The sequence below is a fragment of the Mustela erminea genome, chromosome 3, assembly GCF_009829155.1.
Source record: "Mustela erminea isolate mMusErm1 chromosome 3, mMusErm1.Pri, whole genome shotgun sequence".
In the NCBI taxonomy this organism is placed as follows: Eukaryota; Metazoa; Chordata; class Mammalia; order Carnivora; family Mustelidae; genus Mustela; species Mustela erminea.
In genome coordinates this window covers 91,742,210-91,759,717 of record NC_045616.1, presented here as the reverse complement: position 1 = coordinate 91,759,717, position 17,508 = coordinate 91,742,210, and the positions used below count along the sequence as shown (strand labels likewise).

Here is a 17,508-nt window from a genome sequence, read left to right as displayed (position 1 = left end):
TCCAAATAATGGGTAACGCTCTGATGTGCTTACTGGGCATTATGCACTGTGCTCATCACTTTACATCTCATTTAAACTCACATAAATTCATCTCGTTATATAGATGAAGAAACTGAATTTAAGAAAGTTACATAATTTGCTGACTGACCATATATCCCTATAAATGTTGGAGTTGGGATTCACCATATGGCCAAAAAACCCCTAGATTCCTCTTCACGTTGCTTTAACTACCAGCGATGTGATGTAAAGGCCTTTGAAATCTATTTGTGTTAATCAACCTCTTCAAATAAGTTTGACAGCAGCCCTCTGCATAGCCCCTGCCCACTGCTTTATTGTGGCTTTATTGACTTTAGGAGGCCCTTCCCTTAACTGCTAACTGGGAGAGTCATTCTTTTCATCTCTGAGCATCGTCTCTTAGGTCCCTCCGCTGCCCTCCCCCGCCCGCCCCCACCCCCACCCCCGCCGCGCTCTGGAATGCAGAACCCTGCTGTGGGGCACACCACCCCTCCCCATCCCGGCCTTTCTACACTCTAGGTCCTTTCCGAGCTGCTTTTGCTAGGGGAGGCCCAGCTAGCAGGAGATTGCCCTGCAAATCCACCAACCACCAGACCAAAACTGCCCGCCGTAAGTTCACAGGAGGTAGGGTCAGGGTGACCAGACGCAACAAATAGAATTACAGGACATATTTACACTGGAATATCCGTATGTTTCTTGGGAGTTAAAAAACAAAAAACAGTCAAATAAATAAAATCTTTAAAAAAACAAAAAACAAAAAACAATTCGTGGTTTCTGTGAAATGCAAATTTAACCGGGCACCCTGTATTTCACCTGGCACCCGTAGGTAGGGGAACAGGGGTAAGGCTGGGGATTCGGGGCGCTCGAAGGAGGAGGCTTCCGGGCCTTTTGGGGCCCGGAGTGAAGCGTGACAGGGCGCAGTGTGTGCTGCCAGCAGCCAGACCGGCTCGCGCGCGAAGACGGCCGCTAGCCTGGGCTGGAACCTTGTCCGGGGCTCAGGGCTCAGGAACGTTCGATGCGACCCGAGGTATCCGGCTCTCGGCTTCTGAACAACAGCGAATCCTAAACACCGGAGACCACAGGCCAGAGGCAGGCCGCCCGACTCCAAGATGGCGCCAACGGGCACTGCCAGCTTCCAAGATGGCCGCACGGGATTGCGCTCGCGCTCGCGGTTCCCCTCCCCCCAGGCGCCCGGGAGGCCGGGAGCGCGACGCGCGTCGTCGTGCGCCGGTTACCCTGCGTCCGGGTCGGTGGTCCCGGCAGCTTCTAGACCCGCGCCATGCGGCTCCTCGGGTGGTGGCAGGTCCTCTTGTGGGTGCTGGGGCCTCCCGCCCGCGGCCTGGAGGGTGAGTGCGGGCCGAGCCTGCGGCCGGGGGCGGCAGGCGGCGGCGAGTGAAATGACAGGGCGAGGGGGAGGTCCGCTAGGACGACGCTCTTTGACCTGCGCCGGGTCTCGCGGCGCGCCCCTCGGCCTTTCCTGGCGCCGGCCGGCGCGCCTAGCCCCGCGTCGTTCCTCCTTCCAACGTGTGGCCCCGAGTGGTGGTCCGCGGTGGCGGGGAGCCCGTGCAGGCCCCCGCAGCGGGCGTCAGTCACGGGAGTGTCCGTGTACTAGCTCCTACTGAGACATACCTTTTATTATGAATGAGACAAACCGCAACGAAGAGCCGGCATTTACGGCGCCCCTTCGAGGAGGCCGGACTGTGCCTTCCAGCGGTTAGCCCTCGCACCCGCCGTAGGAGAGAGGCTGCACAGACGGAGGCGCGGAGCTCAGGGTCGCATCTGCCCTTCGGGTCGTGGCAGAGCCCACGCTTTACTTGGCACCTTGATGGATCCCTTCTTCTTCTTTTTTTTTTTTTAAAGATTTATTTATTTATCTGACAGAGAGAGATCACAAGCAGGCAGAGAGGCAGGCAGAGAGAGAGAGAGGAGGAAACAGGCTCCCTGCTGAGCAGAGAGCCTGATGCGGGACTCGATCCCAGGACCCTGAGATCATGACCCCAGCCGAAGGCAGAGGCTTAACCCACTGAGCCACCCAGGCACCCTTCCAGGCAGAATCTTGTTGATTTGGGGGACCGACTTGTAGTCAGTGTGATGTAGTGTGATGTGAACACTACCCCCCTACCTCAGCAGTCTGGGCCACGTGCACGCAGACCTGAGGATAACACCAGCCATAGGGTGGGCCATTGGTCGTCATGGTGTGGCCTTGAATGGGGTGAAGATAGAGGGACTTTCACCACCTGGGTCCTTTTTAGGGTGGCTGGAAATCTAAGGCTTTGGGGCCTGTAGTGGACACTACTGGCAGCTGGAGGTAGCAGTGCTGTCCAGGTGTCAAAGCACAGGAACCACCTCTTGGCTTCAGCACCCCCATGCCTGTCTTCCCTAGGCTGTCAACTGGCAGATTTTTACTGAGCATACATCACATGTCCTATGCTCTGCTGAACGCTTGAGGTACAGTGGTGAGCCAGACAGAGAAACAGGCCTGCCCTCCTATCTGCTGGCGAGGATAGGAATTAAATGACTACAAATAATTAAGTAAACTCCAACAGTGGAAAATGCTTCAGTGAGAGTCCCAGGGTATTATTGGGTGCTGTGATGGGAAACCCCTCTGGTCTAAGGGTCAGGGAGGGTGAAGTTCACCTTGAAAGTCACCTTGCAAAGGTGAAGTTTAAGGTGAGATCTGAAAGATGATTCAAATTAGCCAGCAGGAGAGCCCGTAGAGGGCTTCCCTGGTAAAGAAACAGCCCTCGGGACAACACTGAGGTAGGTGGAAGAGATTGCAAGTGTTCAGGGACCAAGATGTCTGGTGAACTCGTTCAGAGTGTGGACAGAGGCCACCCCATGAGGGGCCTGGTATTGCTGCCATAGAAGCCATTGTGAAAAACCTGCGGCTGGTAGAGAGCCTTCTGAGCAAAACTGGAAGGGTGTGAAGGATCTGACCTAGGCTAGGGCTCCCTGGCAGTGTGGGCTCTGTGCCCCCACCCTTGTTCTCCAGATATCTTTCTTTCTTTCTTTTTTTTTAAAGATCTTTTTAAAAAGATTTTTTTTTAAGTTTTTTTTTTTTAATTTGACAGATAGAGATCACAAGTAGGCAGAGAGGCAGAGAGAGAGAGGGGGAAGCAGGCTCCCTGCTGAGCAGAGAGCCTGATGTGGGGTTCGATCATGACCCAAACTGAAGGCAGAGGCTTTAACCCACTTTAACCCCCCCACACTTTTTTTTTTTTTTTTAAAGATTTTATTTATTTGACAGAGAGAGAGATCACAAGTAGGCAGAGAGGCAGGCAGAGAGAGAGAGGGGGAAGCAGGCTCCCCGTTGAGCAGAGAGCCTGATGTGGGTCTCGATCCCAGGGCCCTGAGACCATGACCTGAGCTGAAAGCCGAAGCTTAACCCACTGAGCCACCCAGGTGCCCCACCAGATATTTTTCTTGCTGCCAGTGATGCAGTGATTGTCATTTTTTCGTGGCTCACACGCAGTCAGTGTGTTGAGGTTAAGCATTCTCTTTTAAAAGGCACGTGACGCTGCAAGGGTTCAGCAGCTCTCACACGTTATGTCATTTCTTTTTTTTTTTTTTTTAAAGATTTTATTTATTTATTTGACACAGAGATTACAAGTAGGCAGAGAGGCAGGCAGAGAGAGAGGAGGAAGCAGACTCCCTGCTGAGCAGAGAGCCCGATGTGGGACTGGATCCCAGGACCCTGAGATCATGACCTGAGCCGAAGGCAGCGGCTTAACCCACTGAGCCACCCAGGCGCCCCGTCATTTCTGTTTTGGTGTGGAATAATTCAGTTTCCTCTCTTTCCAATACTTAAGTGAAAACACTGGTACCTGAGGGCATAAGAATATTATGGTGCCTAATGTGTGCTGTCTACTTAACTCTTTTACAGGAGGGAAGAATAACCCTCCTGAACTGAAAATACCAGCTCTGTGTGTGCATCACTCAGACTCCTTTTTGATTTTTTGCAGGGGATATCTACCCATTTTCGTGAGGGTGATTAGAAAGAGCCAGGTTCTAATTTCTGCCCTGAATTTTTTTTTTTTCCTCCTGAGGTGGATCTTGGTATTTTCTAAGTACTTATGAGACCTAAGATGTTGGTTAGGTTCAGAGAGAGCAGATGTCTGTGGAGCTGGGGCATTTGGGAGAAGGGTTGGCCCCTATACCTGGCACCCTTTGTTTTCCAGACATGAAACCTTTCTGGCTTTTTTTTCTCCTCTGTTTTGTGGCCACCCCAGTAAACATGTTTTTCTTCTGATTATATAAGTGGTACATGCTCATCAACCAAAGGCTACAGAAAGACTGTCATTGTGATCCCACCGCCACCAAATTGGCAGGGTTTCCTGCAGAGGCACCCAGAGCCTTCTCTGAGTCACAGTCACAGTCATACAAGAGCTTGACTTTCTTCTGTCAAGGACACACCTTGCTGCTGATGCCATATACTCTGCCCTGTCTGATCTCTGCTGTTCCCTTGCCCTCCTCACCTTTCCCATCAATTTGATATATCCTTAAACTTCTCTGTTCTAACAGCTGAAACAGAAACCTCCTTTGGCCCCTTATCACCCACCCTGGCTTTCTTGTCCCCTTCCTAGCTACATTTTCAGAAAAGCTGTCTGTTTATCAGTGTCCTTACTGTTTCTTGTGCTCACCATTCTTCTGTGTGGATCCATATTTCCATCCAGTATCATTTTTCTTTGGCTTGAAAGAATTCCTTTGAGATTCTTGTTCTGGGTGTTTGTTGGTGAAGAATTCTTTTAGCTTCTAATGTTTCTGAAAAGGTATTTATTTTCCCTTCTTTTTTTTTTTTCTTTTTAAAAAAATTTTATTTATTTATTTGAGAGAGAGACAGAGCATGAGCAGGGTGGAGGGGCAGAGGGAGAGGGAGAAGCAGACTCCCCGCTGAGCAGGGAGCCCCATGTGGGACTGAGCCAAAGGCAGACACTTGCCATCTGAGCCACCCAGGTGCCCCTTCCCTTCGTTTTTGAAAGATATTTTTCCTGGGTATAGAATTTTAGGTTTATAGTTTTTTCCTTTCGGTACTTTAAAGTTGCTACTTATCTTTTTTTTTTCTTTTTTAAAGATTTTATTTATTTATTTGACAGACAGAGATCACAAATAGGCAGAGAGATAGGCAGAGAGAGGTGGGGGAAGCAGGCTCCCCACTGAGCAGAGAGCCCAATGTGGGGCTCGATCCCAGGACCCCGGGATCATGACCTGAGCCAAAGGCAGAGGCTTTAACCCACTGAGCCACCCAGGTGCCCCTGAAGTTGCTACTTATCTTGCTTGCATTGTTTTCATCAAGGAATCTGCTGTCATCCTTATCTTTCTTCCTCTGGATGCAGTATATTTTTTTTCTCTGGCTGCTTTTAAGATTTTTGTTTTTGTCACTGGTTTTGAGCGATTTGATTATGATAATATCTTGGTGTAGTTCATTGAGCTTGGGATTTGCTGAACTTCTTAGATCAATAGATTTATGATTTTTATCAAGTATGTGCAGTTTTTAGTTATTAATTCATAAACTTTTTCTGTCCACACTAACCTCCCTACTCTGCCTTCTGGGTATTCTCATGATCCCACAGCTCACTCATTCTCTTAATTTCTTTGGATTCTTGTTTTCATTGTGTGTTTGATTTTGGATAGGTTCTATTGCTGTGCTTTCAAATTCAAACTCAGTTGCTATCCTTCAAATTCACTAGTCTGTCTTTTCTTCTGCATTGCCTAATCTGCTATTATTCCACCCAGTGTAGTTTTCATTTCAAACATTGTAGTTTTCGTTGCCAGAGTACAATCTGAGTCTTTTTGAAAATCATATTATAATTGACATAACATTATATTAGTTTCAGGTGTACAACATAATGATTTATTATTTGTGTATAATTGCACAATGATCACCACAGTAAGTTTAGTTAACATCTGACACCATGCATAGTTATATTTTTTGCCTTGTGATGAGAACTTTAATTACCTTTTACTCTCAGCAACTTTCAAATATGCAAGACAGTATCACTAACTAGAGTCACCATATTGTACTTTACATTGCCATGACTTATTTTGTAGCTGGAAATTTGTACTTTCTGACCATCTTTACCCATTTCATCCCCTCCCCCCACCATCACCTCTGGCAACCACCAGTCTGTTCCCTGGATCTATGAGCTAGTTATTTATTTATTTATAAAAATTCCACATGTAAGTGAGAGCATATGGTATTAGTCTTTCTGAGATTTACCTCACTTAGTGTAATGGTCCATCCATGTTGCAGATAGCAAGGTTTCCTCTTTTTGTGACGGAATAATAATATCGTGTGTATAGATTCTGTGTTCTTTATTCATTCATCCTTTGGTAGACACTTGGGTTGCTTCTGTGGCTTTTGTAAATAAGGCTGCAGTGAATATGGGGTACGTATATTTTTTTCAAATTAGTGTTTTTGTTCCACCCAAAAGTGGAATTGCTGGATCAGATGGTAGTTATAGCTTTACTTTTTTGAGGAGCCTCCATACTGTTTTCCACAATAGCTGCACCAATTTACATTCATTCCAAGAGTGTACAAGGGTTTCCTTTTCTTTCCACATCCTCTCTAGCACTTGTTATTTCTTGTCTTTTTGATAATAGCTAATCTGAGAGGTAGGAGGTGAGATCTCTGTGGTTTCGATTTGTGTTTTGATGTGGATCTTTTATATCTTTTGTCTCTATATCTGTTTAACTTTCTGAACATATGTAATGGAGTTATAATTACTGTTTTAATATCCTTATCTCCTAATTCTGACATCTGCAAGCTGTTGGTCAGTTTTAATTGGTTAATTACCTTTTTCAATATTGATCATATTTTCCTGCTTTTTTTTGCATGCCTGGTAATTTTTGATTGGATGCCAGACATTAATTTGACCTTGTTGAGTGCTGGATATTTTAGTATTCCTCTAAATATTCACGAGTTTTGTTCTAGGGTACAGTTAAGTTAGCTGAGTATAGTATGTTCCTTGCTTTTAAGGTTTGCTAGGCAAGAGCAGAGCTGTATTTACTCTAGGATCAATTTTGCCCCACTACTTTTGTGTACGCTCCCCAGTGCTCAGGGAACTGTGAGTTTTTCCAGTCTAGCTGGTGGGAACAGATATGCTTCCCAGCTCTGTGTGAGGGTTGGGTACTGTTGCCTCTGATCCTTTTGGGTGGTTCTTTTCTTAGCTTTGGGAGCTTACCCACATGTAAATGCTGACCAGTGTACTAGATTGGGGTCACTCTGCAGGTCTCTGGAGCTTGCCCATCTCTACTATTCTGTCTCACGAACTCTAGCTTTCTTGGTCTCTGTGAACCCTCAGTGCCATCTCCTCAACTTGAGGAGTGCTGGACTCTGCTTGCTTCCTTCCCCACTCCCTGAGCCATGGCAGGCATTCCCTCTGGTGGTAAACTGGAACACCTGCAGGGCTCTCCTCTTCCTGTTTCTCAGGGATCCTTATCCTTTGTTGCCTGCTAACTAGTCTCCTGAAACCGGTTCACATTTTTGACCTTTTTTGGGTTGTTTCACTAAGGAAGGTGAATCTGATCACTCTTACTCCAGCTTAGCCAGAGCAGAATTCTCAGACAAGGTTTTTGAATTGCTGAATGAATCTGCAAATCTCTATGGGGATATTCTCTGAGACCTGTGCAAGTGTGCATACCTTAGGAAGCTTCCCTAACTTTAAAGCCAGTTGGTTATTTACACTTTGATGACATGCTGTTGGCTTGGCAGAGCCCATTGCATGGCTGGTGGTTTCCCAGCCACATGGTGAGCTTGTCTCAGTACAGCTGGGCTCATTGGTTCCCCCCTGGTCAGTGCTTGGCACTGAGTCTGGCAGCTTTTGTTGAGTTAATGGGAGTTGGAGGGCAGGAGTCCCTGTTGCAGAGGTGAGTGGAGGTTGCTCAGTGGTTGAATGAGACTTCCCCAGACTCTTCCCTTACCTGAGCATTTCACCCAAGTTCTATCTTTTTTTTTTTTTTTTTAAAGATTTTATTTATTTATTTGACAGAGAGAGATCACAAGTAGGCAGAGAGGCAGGCAGAGAGAGAGGAGGAAGCAGGCTCCCTGCTGAGCAGAGAGCCCGACGTGGGACTCGATCCCAGGACCCTGAGATCATGACCTGAGCCGAAGGCAGCGGCTTAACCCACTGAGCCACCCAGGCGCCCCAGCCCAAGTTCTATCTTGTGGCTCCACAGTGGGAAGAAGGTCCTCCTTCGCCCTGCCGTGGCCCTGGCCCTGAGGGCTGCACCTCCTCGCACTCCCAAGGGCAGCAGACGGGAGAGTAGGCTCTGTCTGGCTAGAGAGGTAGGCAGGCAGGAGCTGCTGTATGGCTGGAGCATTGTTTTCAGGCCACGAGGCATCATCTCAGCCCCGAGGTATCATAGGGGAGGGTAAGGCCCAATCTGGCACAGCAGCCAGAAGACTTCACTCAGAGACCTGGCTCTGCTCCTTATTAGCTTGTGTGCTGTTGGGCGTTACATCGCCTCTCTCTACCTCAGCTTGGTCCTCCGCTAAGTGGGGATGGTAACCCTTGTCCTGCCAGGCTAAGAGCTGTTAGAATGTATGCAAGGATGCATCGCTAGAGTAGAATCTTCTATAAAGGCAGCATTTTTTTTGTTGGATATTCTCATCAAACAAATGAACTTGTTAAGATGTTTGTGTTATATTTTCCTCATTGGATTTCCTTATTGGATAGCTGCACTGGGATGTTTTTGCTTATAATCCGCACGGCAAGCCGCAGGTATCACATGAAGATGTGTATTTGTCCACTTTGTATTTGACATTCATTAATCTGGTACCTCCTGTTGACCTTCTTCGTTATTGAGAATGGTGGATGGCCCTCTGATAGTTTCATGGGAAGGTTACCTCTTTTCTCTGTTGGGGAGAATCTCTTATTTGAGGAGAACCGTAATTCTGGGGGGTTCATGGACTTTGAAGGGACTTATGAGTGGGCCCATGCTGGCATGTTTCAGTTGCAGAGGACAGCGGTCACTTGCAGTCGGAGGAGCAGCGTGCTCCCTCCCTGCAGGCGGGAGCTGTGTTGGCCAGTGAGGAGGAGCCCCCTCGCGGCCTCGCAGGCCAGGACATGTCGGCAGGAGAGGCTGGTTCTGTGCTGGGGCTGGACCCTGACGGCGACCACGTGGTGATGCTGTCTGTAATCCCCGGGGAGACCGAGGACAAGCTGAGTCCCGAGCCCAGCGGTGGCACCTGTGGGGCCCGAGGGGAGGAGGACTCGAGGTGCAGTCTCCGGGAGCACATCTTCTCTCTGGATGGCGTGGGACCCGGCTTCCAGGACAGGGAGGAGGAGTATTACTCAGAGCCTGAAGTGGCCGAATCCGACCCGGCCCCACCCGAGGACTCCAATAACACGGAAAGTCTGAAATCCCCCAAGGTGAACTGTGAGGAGAGAAATGTGACGGGATTAGAAAACTTCACTCTGAAAATTTTAAATATGTCACAGGTAAGAAAGAATGGTTTAGCGCTTTTCTCCTTTTCTGCTATTGATTTTATAGACTTTCAGCTGCTGGGTCAGAATTTTTATCATTTTATAGGTGGGACGGCATCTAATGGGTGTATCACTGAAAATTCATTTGGCTTTCTATGATGTCCGTAGGGAGAGGAGGTGATAGAACTAGTGTCAATTATGTTTTTTAGACGCATTGACCCTTGGGGTCCTCTCTCCACCAGGCCTCATGATGAAAATCCCAGCAGACAGAGGCACCAACAGTGGCTCAGTTGGTTAAGTGGGACTCTTGATTTAGGTTGAGGTTGTGATCTTGGGGTCATGAGATGAAGCTCCACATTGGGCTCTGTGCTCAGCACAGTGTCGGCTTGAGATTCTCTTCCTCTGTTCCTCCCCCACTCTCATGCCCTCTCTCTCACTCTCTCGCAAGTAAATAAATAAATCTTTAAAAAAAAAATCCCAATGAACAGATAGGCGCTTGGGATTAGAATTCCTAACATTTTTCTTCTTCTAAATGAGGTATTTATTACAGAGGCAAGTTAAAAAAAATCTGAATTACTAAGATTGTGATTTAGCGTTGTTTAGAGTGGTGATACCCCTGAGGAGCATTTTATGTTAATGAAAAATTTCTTTCCTTCAAAGAGTTTGACTCCAGTGTTTTCTCTGGAGTGAGAGCTGAGATAGTTGTCCCCAGCCCAGCCATGCTTTACCAGTCCATTGGATAAAGGATAATTCTGAAGAGAATACTGGGATAATGACTGTTTCTGTGGGATTGTTAAGCTAGGTAGCAGGATGAGTTCAGGCTGTTTATGTAATACGAGAAAAAATCCTCGCTCTGCACACTGTGACTGCTTATTTTAAATGAGGGTATGTGGTACGCTGAGCGTCTGTAGCCCCTCTATGTGCAGTGGTCAGCGCTGGCCTCACACCATCCCCTCAGCGCCCGGTGAACCCTGTGCCTTAGCTCTGTAGGACTGTTTCTAGGGTGTCACACACTTGACTAGGAGAGAGCTATTTCAGCAGTGTGAGTAGGGTGGTGGCAGGGCGGGTGTACCCTTAAATTGAACTAGCCTTTGGCCGAATAGACTGATTCAACTGCTTATGGGATCTGCTGAGTTGATGATTGGGGCCTGAGATCTCAGTGCTTTAATAATGCCATTAGAGTGTGTGAGAGGCCTGTGCCTTGTCGGTACTTAGTATTTGAATTGATGGATTATGAAAAATAATAAAATTGCTCTATAGTACTATCAAGGAAGTTTATAGGAAAGTTTATGATTTGTTATTTGATAATACTTTTCTGCTGATTCATGTATTCCTATGGTTCAAAACACAAAAGGCTATTAAGGGGATACCTATAGACTCTCTCCAGTTCATGTTCCTGCCTCCTCTCCTTGGAGGCAGCAGTGTTTCCAGTTTCTTGGGCATTCTTTCAGAGGAATGTACGTGAACACTTTCTGCTGACTTTCACACTTGTTTCTTTTACTACAGGACCTTATGGATTTTCTAAACCCAAATGGTAGTGACTGCACGCTAGTCCTGTTTTACACCCCGTGGTGCCGATTTTCTGCCAGTTTGGCCCCTCATTTTAATTCTCTGCCCCGGGCATTTCCAGCTCTTCATTTTTTGGCACTGGATGCATCTCAGCACAGCAGGTATGTTCCCTGAGTAGAGCTTATGTGTCACCCCCCTGGCTGATGCTTGAAGTTATGTGGAGGTTGTCATCAGTTAAGTTTGAAGCCGAGGAGGTAGGTGTGAGCATGGAAGCTGGACTAGCGAGAGGGATAGACAAGGGTGAGTGGTGAGGGTGGTCACGTTCCTCAGGGAGCTGAGGCCTCACTTTCTGGAGGCCCCTGAAGGGGAGGGACTGTTCTCTGCACAGTGGAATTTATCTGTCAATCATCTATCTATCCATCTAACCTATTTTTATGTTAATCATATCTTGGTTTACTGAGGGCTTACCAGGTTCTAGATATTGGGGAAAGCACTTTTCATTTTGTATATCATTTTGTCCTCAAAACAGGGGGAGTGGTTACATACTATAACTTCTTCCCATTTTGCACAGAAGTAAGTAACTAGCCCTAGGTTGTATTATATAAATGAATGAGTTGTTATGACTGAGTTAATAATTCTTTTAAAATTTAAGTTCAATTTAGTTAACATATAGTGTATTATTAGTTTCAGGGGTAGGGTTTAGTGATTCAGCAGTTGCATGTAATGCCCAGTGCTCATTCCATGATGTGCCCTCCTTCGTACCCACCACCCCGTTAACCTGGTCTCCTCACCCACCTTCCGTCCAGCAACCCTCACTTAGATTCCCAGAGTTACGAGTTTCTTTTTTTATGAGGTTTGCCTCCCTCTCTGTTTTTATCTTATTTTGTTTTTCCTTCCCTTCCCCTATGTTCATCTGTTTTGTTTCTTAAATTCCACGTATGACTGAAATCACATGGTATCTGTCTTTCTCTGGCTGACTTAGCGTAATACTCTCTGGTTCTATCCATGTCACTGCACCTGGTGAGATTTCATTCTTATTGATGGCTGGGTAATATTCTGTTGTGTGAGTGTGTGTATTTATCCTTTGGATAAATACCTAGTAGTGCAATTGCTGGATCCTAGGGTAGTTCTATTTTTACCCTTCTGAGGAAGCTCCACACTGTTTTCCATAGGGTCTGCACCAGTTTGCAGGGTGGAATTTAAAGGTGGCTCCACCTGATGGCAGTGGACAGGCCAGAGGACTCTTTAGGGTGTTGGCCAGCCTAAATTAGCAAAATTGGTATCACAAGTGGGACCCTCCTGAGACTCAATCACGGTTTAGATTTCTACTCCTGGCAGCCCCAACTCAGCACCCTGTTGTATGTCTGCTCAGGATTTCTTTCTTTCCCTCCCCCTTTCTTCTCTCCTTTTGTTTACATTTATTCTTGCGTGTATGTTCCTTAGTGCACAGTGAATCAATTAATGAATTAATTTAGGCCCTTAAAATGACATTTACTTTTGTTTTATATTATTCAGTGGGCTCTTGTCTTATTTAGATGTTGAGTGAGCTGCGTTATAAAGATCTATGTTCACATGTTCTCTATTTCCCTCCAGTGCCGTGACTGTGCCTGGGTTATAAAGTGTGACCCTCCTCCTCTACATCACATGCCCATTAGCAGGGCGCAGGAGGTTGTGTGTTGGTAAAAATGAAGTTGGTTAAACTTTTTTGAGTAAAAAAATTTTTTTAAAAGATTTATTTATTTCTTGATTTGAGAGAGAGGGAGGGAGGGAGGGACTGAGTGAACAGGGAGAGGGGGAGAGAGGGGGACAGAAGCAGACTCCCTGCAGAGCCTGACATGGGGCTTGATCCTGTGAGCCCAAGATCACAACCTGAGCTGACACAAAGTTGAATGCTTAACCCACTGAGCCACCCAGGTGTCCCTTGAGTAAAAATTTTGAGTAAAACTTTACACTCTATTGATGTTCAGTGTGGATAATGTAACTGCTAATATTTACCTAAACTTTTTTAGGGAGAAAGTATCACAGCAAATTAGTAATTCTCACAAGGGCTTCAGAGGAATATCTACGTGGCCTGGCCCAAGGGAGCAGACTGATGGAAAGGATGGTCTAGGTTAGTGTCAGACTTTGGGCATTCCCCTGCCCCAAGCCTGCCAGGCTGGGTCCCAGCACCAGCTTAGTACTCTGGATTTGGGGTTCCATTCCCTGCGGGCTTTTATCATCTGCTTCATTTGGTCATCTCCGTGAGTCCTTCTCAGTGCCTCCTATGGTGCCTTAATCATGGAGAGTAGAGGATACTTGTCCTTGTTATTTGGCCTGCGACATGTGTTTGCCTCCTGTGTTAATATATATATATTTTAAAGATTTTATTTATTTACTTGACAGAGATCACAAGTAGGCAGAGGCAGACCGAGAGAGAGAGGGAGAAGCAGGTTCCCTGCTGAGCAGAGAGCCCGATGCGGGACTCGATCCCAGGACCCCGGGATCATGACCTGAGCCAAAGGCAGAGGCTTTAACCCACTGAGCCACCCAGGCGCCCCGCCTCCTGTGTTAATATTTAAGTGACAGCATGTTTACAAAAGAAAAAAATCCTGATTATCCAGTACTATCATTTTACTAACAGGAGAAACTGAGGTTTAAAGAGGTTAGATAGTCCACCCGAAGCTCACACAGCTGGGTAGGTGACAGACCTGAGACTTGAACTCATGTGTTTTGACTCCAGAGCTTATACCATGACTTTGTTTTTTTTTTTTTTTTAAAGATTTTATTTATTTATTTGACAGAGAGAAATCACAAGCAGATGGAGAGGCAGGCAGAGAGAGAGAGAGAGGGAAGCAGGCTCCCTGACGAGCAGAGAGCCCGACCCGGGACTCGATCCCAGGACCCTGAGATCATGACCTGAGCCGAAGGCAGCGGCTTAACCCACTGAGCCACCCAGGCGCCCCTACCATGACTTTGTATTATGTAAAGATGAACCAGTCCCACTCAGATCCTGTTACATCCTGGCCCAGTTGTGAACTTCCTGGTGTGTCTGCTAGACCGCAGACTCCCATTACTCTTGTATGAGGGATGGAGATGGGCATCCTGGAGAGTTTGAAATTTCTTCTGTCAAGTTAATTGACACAGTTTGTTTTGTCCATGAATTAGAATTTTCTGGTCTGATCTCTTTTGGCAGTTTGCAACTTAAATAGCAGAATAACTAGGGGATGCCTGGCTGGCTCAGTCAGTAGAGCATGCGACCATTGATCTTGTGGTGGTGAGTTCCAGCCCTACATTGGGGGTAGAGTTTACTTAATTAAAAAAAAAAAAAAAGTGGAATAACTGTGTCAAGGGTAGTTCCTTGTTGTAACAGAAAGCAGCTCAGCAGAATAGGAATGCCCCCAACCTCAACCCATAAGGAAAAAGTTCAGAAATAGCTATAAGCATATAGTTTGACTGTCAGAAACCTCTGTAGGTCACAGGAAAATGATACTTTCTCATTTATTGCCATCCATTCTGATATGGTAACTGTGTGAGGAAACCCGCTGGTAGTTCAGGTTGTGTGACTGACTGCTTTCTGTTATAGTCTTTCTACCAGGTTTGGCACCGTAGCTGTTCCTAACATTTTATTATTTCAAGGAGCTAAGCCAATGGCTAGATTTAATCATACAGACCGAACATTGGAAACACTGAAAGTCTTCCTTTTTAACCAGACAGGTATGTACAAATTATATGCTGTAGAAGGGACTTTATTGCTGGAGGTATATGTCTTCTGTGGGTTCCTGTCTGCTCTTCTTAAGTGAAGGAATCAAGACTGGATTTCAGGCGTAAACCTTCTTTTGATGAGAACTACCATGATTCTGTTAAAAGTCTCTCAACCAGCGGCAAGCTTAACACGAATAGGTATTTTTAATGATTATTGATACCTTTAAAAAGCCAGCTTTATTATTCTATAATTCACCAATTATAGAATAATATACACCTGTAGTTAACTTTTTACATACATTATATAGAATAATATACACCTGTAGTTAACTTTTTACATACATACATATATTACACTAAAGTGTAATATTTACACAAATATGTGCATTATATTGGTGTGCTGGGTGATGAATTTTCACAAAATGAATGCCTTGGATAACCAGAATCTGACCCAGAGAGAACATTACCATCTTGACTTCTAACACCATGGACTAGTGTTATCTGTTTTTGAACTTTATATATATATATTTTAAAAGATTTTATTTATTTACTTGACAGAGATCACAAGTAGGCAGAGAGGCAGGCAGAGAGAGAGGAATGGAAGCAGGCTCCCTGCTGGGCAGAGAGCCCATGTGGGGCTTGATCCCAGGACCCTGGGATCATGACCTGAGCCGAAGGCAGAGGCTTTAACCCACTAAGCCACCCAGGCGCCCCTGTTTTTGAACTTTATATTAATGGAGTCACATATAATAGATTCCCTGGTGTCTGGCTCATTTCAGTCATCATTATGTTTGTGGGATTCACCTACGTTGATGCATATGGTTATATTTTCTTCCTTTTTGTCGCTGTGCAGTATTCCATTTATTCATCCATATGCAGATGCTATTTTAATTCCTTAATATTTGCCAAAACATGTGGCCATATTTTTTATTCTGTAAAATTCTGACCACGGACTATTGAAGAAATCTTTTTTGCAAAACTTTGCTCCATAAAAGCTTTAATGCCTTAATTATGAGCACCCTACTTCTTCCTGAAGTATATTCACTGGAAATCAAAATGAGTTATAACATACCTTCCATATGTATTAAGTTGCATCTCATTGCTTATATCTCACAGTAAAGAACATAAAACTGAGTTACCTCATAGGAGTGAAAGAGTTGTTACCAGTTAATTAGCTATTCAAGTATTATAGTACCAAACCCATGACTGTCAATCAGGTTAAAATGGAGAGAGGGAGCCATTTTGCTCAACATTCTAAGAAAACCTAGAACCTAAAAGAAATTGAGGAGTCACAGCATTTTTGGTAATCTCTGGTATCAGTGGTGGTTAGTCCTAACAATTTTTTCAGTGACTTATTTAAAAGCATTTTGGATTTAGCATTCCTTCACCTGTGAAAACATTCTGTAGACTCCTGAGAGTAGCTTTACAGTTGCTTATTGAATTTTGATCTCAAAGAGAACAAAAGACAACTCTCACCATGCCTGAAGACCCTTCTGAGGAGTTCACAGAAATTCTAGTGTTTAGGTTTGAACAGCTGAATGGGTTCCTGTTCCTTTGATGTGGTGGGAGAAAGGCAAGTTACAAATTACACTAACAGGCAAGTGAAACCCATCCCAGATATACTCATGTGGTGTTTATTTTAAGACTGCATATCTTTTTGCATACCATGCAAAATACTTCAGAAAGATCTTTAGCGGGTATGTTTTCTCTCTGATTTGAAACAGCTGATTTCTCTTTCAGGTATAGAAGCCAAGAAAAATGTGGTGGTAACTCAAGCTGACCAAATAGGCCCTCTTCCCAGCACTTTGATAAAAAGTGTGGACTGGCTGCTTGTATTTTCCTTATTCTTTTTGATTAGTTTTATTATGTACGCTACCATTCGAACTGAGAGCATTCGGTGGCTAATTCCCGGACAGGAGCAGGAACATGCTGAATAGCAACGGACTGAAAGGAGACGTCAGGACAAGAAATTTCAGAAATTAATGCTGCACTTCCTTACATATTCTCCAGTGAAGTATAGACTTACAGCTTTAGTCAGATTAAAAGGATCATGCATTTGTTGAACTGTTGAATGTGTTAAAAAATTATAAATTGGTCTTTTAATTAGTACCGCAAAAAACAAATGCAAATTCAACAGAAGTCACCATTCTTGTTTTTACTAATCCAATATTTTAAGGGGGTAATCCAGTTTCAAATGGGAGCTGTGTTCAGGTGCAACAGTGCGTAGAATGATATTTGGCTTCATAGGAGGAGGAAATAGGACTTTTCACAGTATAGTTCTAGAAAAGTCTTGATTCCTAAAAAGTCTTTATGTCTAAGAAGGTTGGTTTCCGTTCATTTGCAGTTTTTCTCTCAGAGCCTGTAAGCAGGAAAATGTTCTGTTGTGGAAGAAATAGAATTGATAAGTGTGACCTTGTAAGTAACTGGGAAAATAAAAGAGTCAAGTACTTGGTGTTTATGATCTCTAATTTCACTGGAAGAATTTGAAGTGGTATAAGTAATTTCTGGATAGGGCAGATGTTAGGAGAAAGCAAATATTATCATCAAACTAAAGCTTATTTATTAACAGTTCTAGGCTAAAGCATAACTCAAATTTTAGTCATTACCTAACCAGCGCGCACTGATTCAACCTTAAAACGTTCTTGGCACTGTGCTAGTTTGTCAGAGCCAAAAGAAATACGTAACACTGTTCTTGCCTGCAAGTTGATTATAGTCTAGCTTAGGACACAGGTAGAAACGAGACAATGTGTAATTTATACCAACTTTTTTGAAAAGCTGTTTCTAAAAGATCCCTTAAATGCAGATATAAGACATCTGACCACATAATGACAAGTAACCTTTGTAGTGACTGTTTCCAGTGTTTCAGATAGAGCAGTTC

At 44.9% G+C, this 17,508-nt stretch overlaps 1 protein-coding gene across 2 annotated transcripts; it reads left to right on the top strand.

Annotated features, from left to right (window-relative positions):
• The first annotated feature begins 1,178 nt into the window (after window positions 1-1,178).
• TXNDC15 (thioredoxin domain containing 15) lies at window positions 1,179-17,109 on the top strand. Of its 2 annotated transcripts, none has more exons than XM_032336683.1 (5): window positions 1,179-1,361; window positions 8,974-9,455; window positions 10,947-11,110; window positions 14,512-14,642; window positions 16,371-17,109. In XM_032336683.1, exons 1-5 carry the CDS (start codon window positions 1,295-1,297, stop codon window positions 16,565-16,567), a joined length of 1,041 nt encoding a protein of 346 aa, XP_032192574.1. In that variant the 5' UTR covers window positions 1,179-1,294; the 3' UTR covers window positions 16,568-17,109. The 2 variants fall into 2 exon arrangements, with proteins under 2 accessions (XP_032192574.1, XP_032192573.1); XM_032336682.1 differs by having other exon boundaries at window positions 1,180-1,361; window positions 8,968-9,455.
• Window positions 17,110-17,508: the final 399 nt, after the last annotated feature.

What these genes read in the sequence shown, in the direction of transcription:
- TXNDC15 (XM_032336682.1), top strand. Translation starts at nt 1,295, where the DNA reads ATGCGGCTCCTCGGGTGGTGGCAGGTCCTCTTGTGGGTGCTGGGGCCT. An exon ending in TCCCGCCCGCGGCCTGGAGG is followed by an intron (nt 1,362 to 8,967) that starts GTGAGTGCGGGC and finishes GGCATGTTTCAG; the next exon opens with TTGCAGAGGACAGCGGTCAC. An exon ending in CTTCCTTTTTAACCAGACAG is followed by an intron (nt 14,643 to 16,370) that starts GTATGTACAAAT and finishes TTTCTCTTTCAG; the next exon opens with GTATAGAAGCCAAGAAAAAT.